The following is a 17,130-nucleotide window of genomic DNA, read 5'->3' as shown; positions in this document are numbered from 1 at the left end:
AAATTGGTATTTATTGATTATTGAAAATTACTAGTCCCCTGAACAATTTGTTCACAGTGGACACACTATAACACACATTTAGTGATGTTCTACATGAAAGACTTAAGTTGTCTGACTAGACCTTCTCATTCTATGGTGGAAAGTGTTTGAATTTGCTTTCCCCAACCTGACCTTTTGCATCTATTTTAGCTTCTATGAAATCTCAGTGATAGAGGCACAACTGCAATCAAAATTTAACCACACACTAAGGGCGGCCAGATGGCTTTGCAGAAACTCACACTTTCTCTAACAGATTTGAGGCATCATCTACCTACCACTTTTAATAAAAACAGCCAAGGATCACTCAAGAAACTCTTTGGGAGAATGCCTGAATCCATGCTGAAGCCTTCCTCAGGTCTGTCCCTTTTCCTGCCTGAAGTCATCCAGACAGAATCAGAGGATTTCAGCTCATGGGCCTGGATTTTTCTTGCATCTGGCAATCCCAGATAGATGTACACCTAGCAGTTCTTTAGCACATATACAGAGTCTATGGCATATCAGCTACCCAGATAAAAGAGTAAATCCATTGCTCACTGGAGTCACTGAAGACATGCCATGAAGCACTATGAGTAAATACTGTTCAGAAAATTCTGGACAAACATAGCGAGTCAGTCCCACAAAGGGCCTAGAACTGCACCTTCCCAGGCACAGGTGGTGTTTCCTTGAAGTCTAAGGAGGATACCCTGACTTGTGTATTGCCATGGACATTCTACATCATTACTTCTTGCTCACTCTCGCCCATTTCAGAAAAGGCTGTAAGGCCTTCTTTATTAGATTTAATGCTAAAATATTAAAAATATCTGGAATCCTCTGAAACACATTCTTAGACTCATGTTAGACTCATTTACTACTACATACAAAATTTAAGTGACATCATGAAGGGAAGTGTATTGAGATATTACAAGGAATCTTGAAGCCTAGTTTTTAAAGCAAAATCAGCACTGAGTTTCTGCATGACTTCTGCATGACTCAGCCCATTCTGCTCCCTTTTAGTAAGTCCATAGTTTTCTTTCACATACTTTGCAAAGGGCATTAGATGTGTCCTAGCAGGAGTGCCATCCTTCTGAGTGGGCTGACTCAGGACCAGCTGACCCCCGCAGAATGCACACACAAAGCGCGCTGTGTCCAGAGACTTGGAATGACGTCCAACCCTGAAATGGAAAAATAAGTACTTTGATTTCACACTTGCGGTAGGCAGTACTCGTGGGAAAGGATTTCTTTCTCTTCTGCCAGGCTACTTAGGTCAGATTTCTAAGCATTTTAGAATAGTAAACAGACTATATACTTCACACAGTGGAACAATCAAATCTGTATTACACATTTCTCTATCCTAGAACTTTTTCCACTGCCTTTTCAGCTTGGTTCTTCCCTCTGTCTCTTCTACTCTCAGCCTAGTAGTACTACAACATTTCAAAACACCTCCACAACCCATGTATCAGCTACCCCTTGGAGTTTCTCCTCAAAGCCATCACCATCAAATCATCTCAATGCTGTGTTGCATCTAAGCAACTAATGCATTGCATAGTCATATTAAACACTTCAGGAAGATTCTTTCATATACAAAATACTGTTTCCTTAAAATGCTTCTTAAAGTAGCACACATGATCCTGAGGGAAAAGAGTCCCATGCATGTTTTCTAAGCATGCATTTAACCCCTAAAGTTAGGGGGGAATAATAATAATTTTTTAAAAATCTTTAAAAATTCACGCTATTGTCAGCCACTTTCCTGGGCTATGCAGAACTGAATTCACAAAACTTCATGCTTTCCCAAAGAGAATGAGGTCATTACATGTAGAAGCCTGTGATCAGCTACGATCTTCCAGAAAAGGCACCACCACCTTTCATACCCACGAAAAGTAAGAAACCTGTAAAATTACTATAGCAACTATTTCTTCTGTTTGATCTCAGCAACATATATAGTTCTCATTTTACAAATACAGTAAGCAAGACAGAAGTCTTATGACCAACGTTGCAATCTATCAGTACATCTGTGTCCTAACTTCAATCCTTTACATCACAGTGCTGCTCACATCTGTGTGATGCAGACATCTATTCTTCCTTTAATATATACACAAGCTGAAAGAGTCCATGAGGTAAAAGATCAACTAGAAAACTGACTATAGCTTTTATGAGTTTTAAACCAATAGAAATCATTATATCATTGGTCTCTACATTTTACTTAGCACTGCCATAACAAAGATAGAAGATTAGTCAAAATGTTTAGTCTTAATTCAAAGTCATCAAGATACAAAACCCAGTTTGTGCCCAGTTTTTATGGGGACTTGTTCCGCTTTTGAATTCCAGTGACTACTAACTGACTTCTTTCAGCATCAGATGGTCCTCAGTATCTTTACAAGGGTGAGTATTTAAAAAGTAACTCAGTCCACGGTGGAAAGTCTAGGACTCCCTTGTGGACTGTTTTTTCCTTGGATCAAATCTAGATTGTTGTCATGGCAAAAAGATGTTACTTTGTAAAATGTGGACAGATTTCAAAAAAACTTGGAATGCCTTATTTCTGCAACACATGCTAGTACTTTGCTTACATACATTCTGCAGGGATGTCCCAGATCGAGTCATTGTTCTGTCAGTGTAGGCCCACAAGTAATACTCCTGATGTAGTACTTATTTAAGATGGGAAATACCACCACCTAGCAAAAAGCCTGTAATAGGATCAGTGTAGATCATGAAATCTGAGATAAGTGGTCAAAAACTTCCACAAGTTAACTCAATATTAACTACAGTAGGAAGTAAATCCAAATTTACATAACGGGAGCAATGTTTGTAAAGTGAGAGCAACCACATGGGGTGTGAACTTTCCCTGCCATATCCTTCAAAGCTGAGGCACATTTTCTGATCTCTTACTGCTTCCCAAAGACCTTCTTTGTCATCACCAATGGTCCTCAGAAGACACTTCTGCCTGTCCTGACCTCTGAACTGGAACTGAAACTACCCAGAAGCAAACATGTGGAATCATGTAGTAAGGTTCTGTGGACTCAGGAAATGTGAAGAGACAACTCAGTATCCCAATTGCTTCACAGTTTAAGAGACCCATGATTTCTAGGACACAGGAGACTGCCAAGTTAGAGGCAAAGTTAATACACAGTCATATGCAAGATCAAAACATTACTCACGTAGCTTTGCACAGAACACATTCATAGATGAATTTGTAATTAATCTCATAGCTGTGGCATCGTGTTACTACTGGCAGTTCGGGATGAATCACAGCTGATTTATTGGCATAGAATCTCCAGAATTGTCCATGTCCATCGCGAACACCATTGATCAGCCAGGTGGCTGCATGGCAAGCCTCATGAACTAGTGTGTCTCGAAGACGATCTTGGCATAAGGCAAACAAAAGACATTAAGATCAGTCGGGTATGGGGAAGTACAGACTTTCATCCTTGGTCACTGCTTCAGACCTTTGACATTCATTCTTTAAGATACAAGAGGGTTCTTATTTTGGCTGGGATACAGTTAATTTTCTTCATAGTAGGTAGTATGGGGCTATGTTTTGGATTTGTGCTGAAAACAATGTTTTAATTATCGCTGAGTAGTGCTTACACAGAGTCAAGGCCTTTTCTGCTTCTCACACCACTCAATCAGTGAGTGGGCTGGGGATGCACAATGAGTTGGGAGGGGACACAGCCAAGACAGCTGACCCAAACTAACAAAAGGGATATTCCATACCATATGATGTCATGCTCAGCATATAAACCTGGGGGAAGAAGGAAGAGGGGAGACATTGAGTGATGGCATTTGTCTTCCCAAGTAACCATTATAGGTGATGGAGCCCTGCTTTCCTGGAGATGACTGAACACCTGCCTGCCGATTCAAAGTGGTGAATAAATTCTTTGTTTTGCTTTGCTTGCACACGTGGCTTTTGCTTTACCTATTAAACTGCCTTTGTCTCAACCCACCAGTTTTTGCACTTTCACTCTGCTAATTGTCTGCCCCATCCTGCTGTGGGGGGGAGTGAGCAAGTGGCTGTGTGGTGCTTAATTGCCAGCTGGGGTTAAACCATGACAGAGATTTATTTTGGAGGTTGGAATTAACAATGTTTCGATAAAATCCCCCAAAATAAGGTTTGACTCAGCGCATTTCCAGCTTTGTGATTAGCCCTAATTCTGCATCCTAGTTACTTCCCTGCACACCTAATCTGCTTGGTTTGATTTTTTTTTTGGTTGGTTGGGGTTTTTTGTTTGGAGTTGTTTTGAGACCTGAAACACCTTTACTTAGACCAAGATTCATTGATTGCTTTTGTAACATTCATATTTTTCATCCAGAAACAACTAGAGTGGAGCACTGAATTTTCTCCACAATTAGAACAGCTGGAAGGGACCTACAATGATCATCCAGTCCAACTGCCTGACAAGAAGTTGAAAGCATGTTAAGGACATTGTCCAAATGCCTCAAACACTGACAGGCCTGGGGCATGAACCACCTCTCTAGGAAGCCTGTTCCAGTGCTTGGCCAGCCTCGCAGTAAAGAAATGCTTCCTAATGCCCAGTCTAAACCTCCCCTGGTGCAGCTTTGAAGCATTGCCACACATCTTATCACTGGATACCAGGGAGAAAGGATCAGCACCTCCCTTCTCAGGAAGCCTTAGAGATCAATGAGGTCGTCCCTCAGCCTCCTTTTCTCCAAACTAGACAAACCTAAAGTCCTTAGCCACTCCTCATAGGACATGTCTTCCAGCCCTTTCACCAGTTTTGTTACCCTCCTCTGGATACATTCACAGACCTTCACATCCTTCTATAAATTGTGGGGCCCAGAACTGCACGCAGTATTCAAGGTGAGGCCAAACCAACACTGACTACAGTAGGTGTACTGTACTTCGCCACTTTTGACCAGCTGGTTATGCTGTGTTTGATGCACCCCAGGATGCAGTTTGCCCTCTTGGCTGCCAGGGCACACTGCTGACTCATATTGAGCCTGCTGCCAACCAGCACCCCCATATCCCTTTCTGCAGGGCTGCTCTCCAGCCAATCCTCTCCCAATTTATATTTGTGCCCAGCATCACTCCATCCCAGGTGCAGAATCCAGCATTTGGACTTGTTAAATTTCATTCCATTAATCACTGGCCAATGCTCCAATCTATCTAGATCTCTCTGCAAGGCATCTTGTCTCTCAGTAGAGTCAACAGCACCTTGCAGTTTGGTATCGTCAGCAAACTTGCTAACAATGCGTTCCACTCCTGCATCGAGATTGTGGATAAGTATACTGAACAGGACTAGCCCTAGAATTAAACCCTGAGGAACAGTGCTAGTTACCAGTCACCAGCCAGATGTAGCCCCATTCACTACAACCCTTTGAGACCTGCTCTTCAGCCAGTTCTTCATCCAGCACACCATGAACCTGCTCATCCCACAGCTGAACAACTTGTCCAGAAGGATGCTATGAGGCTGTATCAAAAGCCTTGCTAAAATCCAGAAAAACTACATCCACTGCCTTCCCTTCATCTGCTAGGTGGGTGACCTTATCATAGAAGGGTATCAGATCAGTTAAACAGGATTTCCCCTTAGCAAACCCATGTTCACTGTGCTTGATGATTGCATTATTGTTTAAATGCCTTTCAATATCATCCAGTATGATGATCTTCGTAGTTTTTCCAGGAAGTTAGGTTAGGAAACTACAGACCTGTGTCTTCCTTCACATCCTTCTTGTAAATTGGAATAACATTAGCTAGCTTCCAGTAAGCCGGGACCTCCCCAGACCCCCAAGACCTTTAGTAGATTATCAAGAGGGGTCCTGTCATAACAGCCCCCAACTCCTTCAGTACTCTGGGGTGAATCCCATCAGGTCCCACGGACTTGTGAACATTCAGCTGATACCCCTGGTCCCTGACAATTTCAGTGTCCACAAATGGAAATTCACACCGTTCCCACACTCATGGTCCTCCGACTCAGGGGACTAGGCAGCCCAAGGTCTGTCAGTTTTATTAAAGACTAAGGCAAATTTAAAAGAAAAAAAAAAAGCATTGAATGCCTCCACTTTTTCTTCATCCCTATTAGTCATATGACCATCTTCAACAAGTATCAGTCCAATATTTTCTTAGATTTCCTCTTGCTATTAATGTACTTCAAAAAGCCCTTCTTGTCTGACACAACACTGGCCAGTTTCAACTCTAATTGAGCTTTAGCCTTTCATGTCTTCTCCCTACATATACAGACCACAGCTCTGTAATCTTTCTGCAAAGCCTGACCTCACTTCCAGAGATGATACAATTTCTTATTCCTCTTGAGCTCCACAAGGTGTTCCCTGTTCAGTCAAGATGGACTTCTGCTTGACTTACAACAATGGGATTGCCTGCTCCTGTGCTTCTAAAAAGTGCTTCTTAAAAACTGACCAGCACTTGTGGACTCCTAAGCCCTCAAAAGTAGATTCCCAGGGTACTCTGGGAATTCTCAATTTGAATTTATTAAGCTTACTTCAAAGTAGTCTATTAATTAGAGAACTGATTCTCCTACAGTAACTGCAACATTGATTTCCTCAAACTGGGAGGGGAATGAGGGAGAAATAAGAGTTACAGTACCCACCACATGATAGTACTTAATTTGGCACTGATCTGTCTCTATTTTAGCTTTAAATATGGCTAGCTGTCATGGAAGAAGTCAGATTTTAGATTGCCATTATAGTACCTATAGAATTAGAGTAATATATAGATCTTCAAATCAATAACATAATCAAAATACTGCAGTTAGCATGAATACATCTCTGTTCTCACATTTTGTAAATTTGCCCAGCCTCTTAGAAGGGCTGTGAGGACAGGTACTACCATTACTGGACTTATTTAAAGTAATATGAAATTTCAGGGTCCAGTTCCAGATCTCTTAAGCCTCAGATTCATGTTTTTCTCTCAAGAACTCACTTTCTCAAAGAAGAGTCAACATACCTTTTACCTACCTGCAGAGTCACAGACTTTCTCAGAAAGTTCTATGCGAGCATAACGCCTTGCTTCCGGACCTGCTGTCTGCCCAGTTACACAATATCCTGCTGTTTTTCTCATTTTCTTATTCCAGATTATTGCCATTTTCTCCGGTAACTGAAAAACAAAACAGTACATGTACTCTTCTTCTGGCCCTCTGGCTTCCCCTTATGTTTACTGCAAAGCCAGTACAAATGCCTCTTAGTGCCCTTAACACTGTTGTCACTTAAGATGCAAACCCACCCTCCATGGCTTCTTATTCCATCACCAGTTTTTCTGTAACCAACACTGGGAGTTTCACAATGCAGGATGAGACAAAAAAAAAATCCTCTGTTCTGCCTCCAACTGTGACTAACATATGCTGCTTAAGAGGAAATACAAGGACAGGTCAAGCATAAAACAGAATTGTCTCTTCAAAAAAAGTACTCTTCCCAGCTGCTAATCATTTGCAACACAACACCTCACTGAGCCACATACGGTTCCTTTGCATTAAAATGCCCTTAAAGTTGTTTTCTGGTGGTTTGGGGGGGCAGGGTGGGGAAAGAGAAAGAAAGTGTGTGTTTAAGAATACATACGCATTAACATCCACAGTAGTCTATGATCAGAAGTTCTACAGCTTAATAATTCACAGGTCAAGTATCATTTGCTTTGGTTGTTCTGAACCTGCAACTTGCCATTTTAATTTGCTGCACTTTCACACTGTGAGAGGTTGAATAATCACCCCTTGTTTATCCTTTGTGCTGCTCCTGATTTTTTTTAAGCCCTCATCATAATTATCTTGGTTAGCTCTGCTCTTTTACTAAGTTTTCTGTCATCTAAATTAGTTAATGATTTTAAGTAAATGGTCCAACAGTAGTAAGTGCCAGCACAGGTACAGGGCTGAAGCACTGGGGAGCAAGATGTTTTGCTTTCAGCAACAGTGAGCCTGTTCAGCTTAGCCTTATGTGAAATCATGACCTCAGCCTGTCCTTGGTCAGCTCAGCAATATTTCCTCAGCTGCACAGAAATATCTTCCTTCCTGAAAAAAGTTCTACTGGAATTAACGAGGGCAGTGTCCTTCCTCACAAGGACATTTTTCACCAGAGGAGGGTCTCCAGTATCCCAGAAAATGTAAAGGTCAAGACAGCAGTTCTCTGAAATTGAGCCTTCAATTTGAAGCACAACTTATAGCTTCAGGTTCACCCAGAAGTGTTGTTCAAAGGATAAGCAGCTTTTTAATCTGTTCCAGAATGCAGACATGAACATGCAATAGGAATGAAGACTGCACGTAGCATGACTAAGCATGAGGCAATAGGCCCTAACAACAAAGGGAAGTGCTTTTATCCATCAGCTCCCTGCTCCCCAACATATGCTCCCACTACTTGCCTTTCATAGGCTGCAGGCAATAAACAACTACCTATTAGTAATACTGTAGAGTTCACTAGTACATGTTACTTCAGTAAAAGCTGAATGAGCAATGGTGGTAGGCCACCTTGAGCTTCTTTAAGCAGCAGAAAGCCATAAATGCCTTTGCTGGGGTCTACTACCACAGAAGCAGCAACAGAAACATTCCTGGGCTGCTGAGTTGTCGACCATGCAGGTACTAGAAAATACATAAAGATAAATATCAGTCACTTCGTCAAAGATGAAACTGATGCAAGGCCCCTCATGTAGCAGTTTCTCTCAAAGACTCTTGGACACCATCCAGACTGTTCACTTAAGGATGGTGCACCATTACAGCTGGGAAAGCAAGCCAAGCTGAAAACTGCTGCATCCTAGTGTAATAACCCCCTTTCAAAGAAATTGCTTGAACTACTTCAAACATCAGCCATTGCTAAAGCTTAGCTTCCACTAACTCAAGAGGATAAAGAGAAATCACATCAAAAAGTGAGGAGCAACATATTAACAAGCATTTTAGATTTGTAGCTTTTGTTTTGAAGCCAACCTTCTGCTCAAAGATGGTGCTATTATACAGACAGTAGAGCTTCTGTGCCAGCTCCTCTTTATTTTTCTTGAAATACTTCACATAGTGGTAAGCCGGATTTGAGAGATCTTGCAAGAAACAGCCAGGCACTGAGCACACCATGAACCTGCAAGAAAACCCATAAAGCATTTTACTGAAGTACAGGAATATCACACTGAAAACTAACAGCCACTTCATAGCCAATAAAGATCTCCAGGATGCTGCCGCTGGCGTAAACCTCTCCTGACTCTTTTCACTAGTTTGCCCTCATGAGGCCAGCAGGGCGCACACGCTTATACTGCCTTCTTCCCCTTTCCTCCCTCCAGTCCTGGAGCTGTGCTGCCCTGGCCAGCCCCCTTTTACGCTGAGCATGACATCATACGTTATGGAATATCCCTTTGGCTAGTTTGGTTCACCTGTACTGGCTGTGTCCTGTCCCAGCTTCTTATGAAAATTAACTCTATCCCAGCCACAAGTCAGGACAAATGTACAATTATAAAATGACTAAAGAAAACATCACATGGCTAAAAGGCAGAATAAAGGCAGTTATTAGACATGAAAAGGACATTCTGAAAAGCTTAAGCTGCATCCACATACAGAAAAAGAAACATGAATTCTGCAAGTTATAAGGATACAGGTCAAAAATAATCAAGACAAGCTTGTTAAAAGGCATGAATTACTAATAGAATCAGTTTTGGTATAGTTTCAGAGACAGACACTGGAGAGATAGAATCTTTATTGCCAGTGCATGTTAGAAGTATGCTGTTCTAAGACAAGGAATAGCAAGAGAGCTAACATTTACAAAGACTTGACATTTGTCCGATTCATTTGTCAGCCATTCCTCTCAGCGGAGATTAGCTTATATTCTCCCTCTCACACCCGAAATGGAAAGCTTTGATTTCCAGCTACTTAAAAACCATTAACAACTGCTGAATTGGTAGCAGAAGTTTCTCAGTACCAGAAAAATCAGAACGTCATCCTAGGCAAAATGCTTAGCATCTCTTTGTCTATCTATAATGGTCCCAGAATATAGTAAAGAAGGGAGAAACACCTTTTCTCTGTCTTTGCTGATTGGGAGCAACTGTCTAATTCATTCCTAGGAATTCTTGCAGAAGCCATTATATTGGAAGGTGTTCCTTGAAATGAAATGGAGTTTGGCCTTGGTATCTCAACTCCCTTGCCTTTCAAGGGCTGGGCATCTTCAGAGAGTGGCTTGATGTTTTCTAGTTCAACAGAAAGAGTCACAGGATTACACACTGTCAAAGAATCAGAAGCATAAACATCAGCAACCAGGTAACAGACAAGGGTGAAAAAAGGCAAATATTCCACCTCAGCATACACACTCTTACTGTGCATTCCTGAAAGCAAAGGCTTTTACAACTAATGGAAAGGTAATTTGCTGTTATATACTACAAAAATTGCCATTCAGTCAAAGAGTGGTAGACTCCAACTTTCAAACATTCAACTAGGAGGAAGTGGAGGGAAAAGCATTTGTGACCTCACTAAGGCATTGCTGTGACACTTCAACAATTCAAAATACATTACCAGCACATTGGGAGCAGTAATGCAGAGACACCATTAGAACAACAAAAAAAAAATATATCTTTCTAACCTTCTGTCATGTACCACAAGTCACATCATTTGTTTCACAGGCAAGTTCTGATCAGACAGTTGCCTTTTTTCCCAGCCCACATCTGGACAGATTGCTAAGATGACTGACCGTCAAACCAGAAATCAAGGACCCCTTCAAGGTTTGTGGTTTCACTAGAGGTTCTCTGCTGGCTTTTCTATACCTGTTCCCTTACTTGGGCCGCTTATCTCCTTTCACTATTCAACCACATACAGAGAAGCCAATGCAGCTGCCAGCTCACTTATTCTAGAATATGTTTTCTAGACCACACTGACATATGCCAATAAGGACAAAAAAAATTTTGTTCTTTCCCAGGGCATATTTGCATGCTGTCAGCTGTCCTCTTCCATAGGTCTCCTTGACCTGAAGTAGTCCTTGTTAGTGAGGAAGGCACCCTGTGTTTACTTTTCTAGAGAGATTTGTTTTCACCTGTCTTAACTCAGCAATAGCCCTTTTCCTTTCTTTGCAATCTTTCAGTTGGATCTCACTTCAGTTTGTCAAACAAAAAGCGAAGCTACTGATTTAGGAAATTCCTATTATAAACTGTATTTTAAATAAAGTAAATTATAAATCTAAATAGTAAATTAACAGCATCAATAGTAAATTAACTGCTCAAAATTTCAGTCTTACCAAAATGACAGCTTCACATTAACTGCTATCATATATTAAAAAAAATTAGTTAATATCATACAAAACCACCAGAGGAGTAATTTCTGATTGCATCAAAATTCAGTTGCAAGATCTGGGCTGCACTTCTAAAGCACATGCCACACAAACGAAAAGAATTAGGCAATTAGCACTACCATTGCTGTCAATACATTAGCTTGCAAGTTAGCTAAGAACAATTGCTTACCTATTTTGCTTGGCTGGTAGACAGTTTTACTTGTGCTTAAGATTCGTTTCCGGGGTATGTTTAGTTTCCTTATCCGTTCTATTAATGATTCAAATTCGTCATCTGAGCTACTTGATTCTACTTCTGTACTTTCTTGTAGTGCCACATTTGGCGCTTTATTTTCTGTACTCTTTTCACAGTCTGGAACTGGAAGCAAGTCTGGACTGCCTCTGGAAATTGACTCTTTCAGATTTTGTGGAGGTGGGAGTTTAATGCACCTCCAACTCTCTTTCAAGTCTTTCACTCTACCTTTTTGGTAGCCATGCCATGAACTTTCTACAAAGACAGAATCTTCAGTGTCACTTGAAGCCTCTGGATACTGCAATTCTTGGCAGCAAGTGTTTTTCTTTCCAAAAGTCATCAAATTCTTTGGGGTCTGAAGATCCTTCTGTGCTGCAATTCAAAAGAAACAGCTTAAAGTTTTGGTAGTTTTATTTAGGAGACCTGCCTTTGTCTTAACACAAAAAATCCCATGAAAGATAGGAAAACACAAAGAATAGAAAGATATCTTTGTGTTTTCTTTATTAGATCCTGCTCATTTACCATCATACTAAATGGAAAGTCACTGAAAGATGTATTAAAAAAAAAAAAAAAAAAGTAGCAGCTTAAATCCCATGCACGTATACACGAGTGTTGTGGTTTAGCCCCAGCCAGCAACTAAGCACCACAAGGCTGCTCGCTCAGTCCTCCTTCCCCTCCCCCCTGCCCTCGGTAGAATGAGGAGTAACACTGGAAGAAAAAGGTAAAACTCATGGGCTGAGATAAGGACAGTCTACTTGGACAGCAGAGGAAAACACCACCACCACCACTAATAAAAGAATATACAAAGCAGGTGATACACAGTACAACTTGCTCACAGCCCAGAGCTCGGTGTCCAGACTGTCCTGAGCAGCAATGCCTCCTCCTCAGCCCGGCTCCCCGCTGCTTATACACTGAGCATGATGTTATAGTATCGAATATACCTTTGGCTAGTTTGCATCAGCTATTCTGGCTGTGTCCTTCCCAGCATTTTGTGACAATTAACTCTATCCCAGCCAAAACCCAGGACAATATCAGCCATTCAGGGTTGTTACGCCTGATAGGTCGCTAGCGCTGGCATAATCTTCATTCCCAGTAACAAAAGCTGCATGCATGTAAGAGTAAGGCTAAACAACTCATATTAAAGTTTTATAAAACCATGAAGTGAAGGGTGACTTAAAAAAACGCTCAGCCTTAGCTGATCAACCATAACCTACAGCACAAAGCACACACTTGCCAACAAACAAGGCTTCTGACTCTCAGATTTCACCTATCAAGATGAGGGGATCACGTCAAATCTATTGGTGACTTTTTTTTAATGATGATTAACCATTCCCTTAGTTTTTTTACAGTCTTCGGTTGACATTGAGTTGCTACTCTTTTCATAGACCCAAATACTAGCAGATAGTCCACAGCACCTACAGATCGACAGCAATGCTTCAAAATGTACCCTTGTCAGGACAGTATGACCATACTTTCCTCTGTTACACCCAGAGGAAACAGAAAAGCCTCTCCTCTGTTACCCTCAAGAGACAAAGTGATCTTATGTTTAACTAGCTCTCTCAAAAACTTCAGCTCAGCAATGAATGCTGTCTTTCCACCCATTAAAATTCTTGCTTCCTATTCGCTGTTGGACAATTACTTGCCATTCTTTGTTGTGCTCTTTCTCACTTTTAAGTCTAAGAAGTCATCCAAGTCATCAATTAAGTCCTTCAAACTGTAAAACAAGCAAATAACACAGAAAGAAAAAAAGGTAGGCATAAGCAGGAAAATAGAAGAATAAGTTCGTCTTTGATGTGGTTTAGGCCCAGCCGGCAGCTGAGTGCCACGCGGCCGCTCACTCACTCCTTCCCCAGCGGGACGGGGAGGAGAACGGAAAAACAACGGCAAAAGCCTCGAGGGTTGGGATAAGGGCAGTTTACTGGGACAGCAGGGGAGAGGGAAAAACAGTCAACAACAGTGCTGATAACAGATATTAACAATGGGTGATAATAGAGAACAATTTACCGAACCAACGACCGACCCACGGACCAGACACTCAGCCCGTCCCGGAACCGCACCGCCCCTCCCCTGCCCGACTAGCCCCCTTTTATGGGGAGCATGACGTCACATGGCATGGACTAGCCCCCGGCCAGCTTGGCTCACCTGTCCTGGCTCCTTGTGAAATTAACCCTATCCTTGCCAGAACCAGGACAGTCTTATTAAAAAGGTAAACCAAAGAAAGCCACCCAATATAATATTATCAGCTGCTCACAGCAAATGAACATCCAACTACATCCACTAATAGGAATGGCAATACAGCATGTACGCTCCCAAACATCCCATTTTACATTTGACCCGAACATGCAGATTAAACACATAACAGTTCTTCTGTCTGCACTCACTCCTATACATGTATCTGCCTATGAATCACTAAAATTTTTTTACTGTTTTTCTGTATTCTGAATAGATGTGATGTAGAAAACTAAAATATAAACATTGAAAAATCATCAATTACAGCACCCTCCTTGCATCTACCTTTCTAGAAACAGATTTGGGTGTTTTCATTCTACCTAAAACTGAAACAATAAAAGATTAATTAAGAACAAGGTTCTGTTTCTTTTGTTATGCATTTTTAAGAGAAAAGTCTGCAACTAGTAAAAATTCCATCTAAAGTCTTTAAAAAAAAAAAAACCAACTCCAAAACCCCATAATAATCCTTTACGTATAATTCCAACTCTCAGTTCCTCAAAGCTGAGAGCAGCTGTCTTAGCATTTCCTGCATTATTCAATCCTTGCCCAGCACAAAGCCAGATAAGAAGTACTGTTTTGCATCCTGCAGTATCCAGTATAGCCTCCTCATATATATGGATCATTGGGGGTGGAATTGAGTAGGTTTATCATATTTTCTCCAAGCATTTCAATGATGGTGGGTAGTAGTTTTCCTACTGCAAAGAGGTGTCCATATGCAATTCAATACTACTTCTCAGAAATAAATGTGTTTTAATCACTCCAGGAATATTGTGGTGACTGCTAAACACAAAAACACAGTTCAGGTAGCTGTAACTGCATATGCTTCAAGTAGTTACTTTTGAGAGATTATCAGGAATGTCATAAAAAAATTTCACACACCATCATCATGAGAAGGGGAACAAGTTTCATTAAAGCATAAATCAGGCTGGGGAGAAGGGAAACAAGCATCCCTTCTTCAGAACATAATGGGCCAAAATAGCAGTTATGGAGTGTTGGTTCTCACAATCTGAAGCTGCATGAATACTTCAATGGGATTATAAGCCTTTGCACTATGTCATAAAAGCCCAGAACCAGAAGACAGGTTTTCTTGAAAAAAGTTTGATGGCTCATCAGTAGATTCTGGTTCCAGTAAAAGACGCTGAGTTACACCCAAACACTACCCTGAAAGCACACTATAGATTAAAAAGCATAAAGGAGGACTGAATGTTGTCCTCTGAAGAGCAGAAGCAGAGAAAAAAGAATTCAAGACCTCAAAGCTCAAAAAGTACTTGGAGTAGTAAGTTATTTTCAGTATTAGCACCCAGTAGTCTTCACCACTACACTCATTACAAAAGAGGTAAATGCAGTATCTGCTGCCTTCCAAGCCACCACACCAGGGTGACTCACTGAAGCACAAATGGCTAGCAGCCAGCAGCTTTCTTAGATGATCGTAACCACAGCATTCATAGACTGTGAAGCAGCACCAAACTAATAAGGCTGATAGCTGATCACAGGAAACCAAAGGCTTACTGAAAAATATGACTTGCTACTTAATAAATCAATTTTCTTTAGTTTCTTGTCTCTTTGCACATATTTTCATTTCAACTCATGCAGAAAAAGCCATCGCACATAAAAGGGAATTCTGAGCAGTTTACACATATGTTTGGAACAATAACTGCTTAGAGAAAACATTTATTCAAAGATGCTCCATTGACTAAGAAGAAAGCCAGTGTATAACAGGGAACAGACAAAACTGAGGCAACAAGAAAAATAATGCAAGGCAAAAAGCATCCAAGATTAAGACATAAGATTCAAGAACGCTCACTGTGGCATATAGCTACAAACGCTACACCTCAAGAAGAAAACGTACTTTGCAGCAGGAGCAATGAAAGAAAATCATGTGTAAAAACAACTTCATTATAACTAGATAGAAATGTGTCCTCTTCATGCTCCTTCAAACAAACAAACATACATGTGCTATTACTTACACATTTCAAATTCATCATCACTGCTGGAGGAAAAGTACAGGGCACGACTGCAAAAAAACGAAATGCAGAATAGTATCAAGAACACTAGGTCAACAGCAAGTGAATCTGCATCTCTACTGGTCAGAAATACCTGTGAATACTGAGAACCAAATATATACTGAAAAAAACATTGAACATCTCAAATAGGCTGATCTGCTTTAAATTATTTAAGATAGAAATATTAGAACTTATATGGTTGTTATGCATTTTAATATACACGTTCTAATATTCAAGTAGTAATCAGTCACTGTCAAAATCTGAAAGACTGAGCCATTTGGAGACACAGGCGTAGGACATTACATTGGTTTAAGTTCAAGTTGGGTGTCAGAAGGGATAGAAAGCTTGTTTCTCATCTTACATTTGGTATATGATCAGATAGAGAACACTGTGTTATACTAAGTCTGAAACCTCAAAACATGCAACGAAAAATAAGCTGCTTTTGTATAAAATGCATTTTAATAGGGTTGCCACAAATATTTAGCAAACTGCAGTAGCTTTTATAAAGCTATTTTAAAATACAGAAAGGATGCATTACCAGTTAGACTGCAATTGTCATGCAAATGTAGAGGCAAGTGATAATACTCTATCAAATTAGCTTCGTTTTCTGACAAAACCCAAACATTAACAACTTGAAAAATACACTATGCAATTGCTTAAAAATAGGACGACAGCTTCTTTTAATTACATTAAGGTTACCCAAATCTTAAAGATTATAAGTCTGAAACATGCCAATACCTACCAATTACCATAAAACAATTAAAGGCATAACCTATATTTAGATACGATCAATAACGAAGGACGCTAGGAATGGGGCTGCTGCCCCACCGAGCACCACCTCACCTGCCGCCCCGTCGGCCCCGGCTCCCTGCGGCCGCTCTCACTGGGCTGCGTCCGCCTGAAGCCAAACCGCAGTAAGAGCCGTCATCGCACGAGTCTAAGGGCCCGCCACCGGGACGTCCCTCGGCCCCGCTCCCCGCCCGCCCCCAGCATCGACCGTACGTGGGGGTGGCGTCGGCGGGGCGCTCCCCGCGGCCCTCAGCGCCCCGAGGGGGCTGGGGGCGCCTCTGCTGCGGCGAGACTCCGTCCCGTGCCTCCTCGAGCTGCAAACGAAGGAGAGCATGAGTAGCCCGCCAGGATCCGGAACGGGGTGGTGTGGGGGTAGACGGGGCTAGCAGCCCCCGCCGCACCCCTGTCCGTTCCATCCCGCTTCAAATCGCCGCGCCCCGCCGCATTGCTTCCGGGGCACCGGCCCAGGCCGCATGCGCACCAGCCCCCGCCTGCGCACAACGCGGGGAACAGCGGGCGGACAATCCAGCGACATGCCCTCCAGCTGAAGGGCTGAGCCAGACATCGGCCAACACAGACGTAGGTCCTAAGTACTGTTAACTCTGCCAGTCGTACAGCTATTGCTAACAGGAGAGGGTACGAGCGTAAATACAGCGAGGC

General features: G+C 41.7%; 1 protein-coding gene across 3 annotated transcripts; it reads right to left on the bottom strand.

Moving 5' to 3' along the window:
* Positions 1-354: 354 nt before the first annotated feature.
* GCNA (germ cell nuclear acidic peptidase) lies at positions 355-16,931 on the bottom strand. Of its 3 annotated transcripts, XM_075763345.1 has the most exons (9): positions 16,872-16,916; positions 16,525-16,784; positions 15,646-15,692; positions 11,390-11,821; positions 9,958-10,162; positions 8,889-9,033; positions 6,943-7,081; positions 3,171-3,375; positions 355-1,190 (listed from the first exon to the last, which is right to left on the bottom strand). In XM_075763345.1, exons 1-9 carry the CDS (start codon positions 16,884-16,886, stop codon positions 938-940), a joined length of 1,701 nt encoding a protein of 566 aa, XP_075619460.1. In that variant the 5' UTR covers positions 16,887-16,916; the 3' UTR covers positions 355-937. The 3 variants fall into 3 exon arrangements, with proteins under 3 accessions (XP_075619460.1, XP_075619458.1, XP_075619459.1); XM_075763343.1 differs by having other exon boundaries at positions 16,525-16,931; XM_075763344.1 differs by having other exon boundaries at positions 9,958-10,129; positions 16,525-16,929.
* Between the last annotated feature and the right edge of the window lie 199 nt (positions 16,932-17,130).

Source organism: Balearica regulorum, chromosome 11 (genome assembly GCF_011004875.1).
Source record: "Balearica regulorum gibbericeps isolate bBalReg1 chromosome 11, bBalReg1.pri, whole genome shotgun sequence".
Lineage (NCBI taxonomy): Eukaryota > Metazoa > Chordata > Aves > Gruiformes > Gruidae > Balearica > Balearica regulorum.
Note: the sequence above shows the minus strand (reverse complement) of the source record. Positions and strands in the feature narration are given on the sequence as shown.

What these genes read in the sequence shown, in the direction of transcription:
- GCNA (XM_075763343.1), bottom strand. Translation starts at nt 16,886, where the DNA reads ATGGAACGGACAGGGGTGCGGCGGGGGCTGCTAGCCCCGTCTACCCCC. An exon ending in CTACCAGCCAAGCAAAATAG is followed by an intron (nt 10,163 to 11,389) that starts GTAAGCAATTGT and finishes ATTCTTTGACAG; the next exon opens with TGTGTAATCCTGTGACTCTT. An exon ending in GAAAGTCTGTGACTCTGCAG is followed by an intron (nt 3,376 to 6,942) that starts GTAGGTAAAAGG and finishes CCTTATGCCAAG; the next exon opens with ATCGTCTTCGAGACACACTA.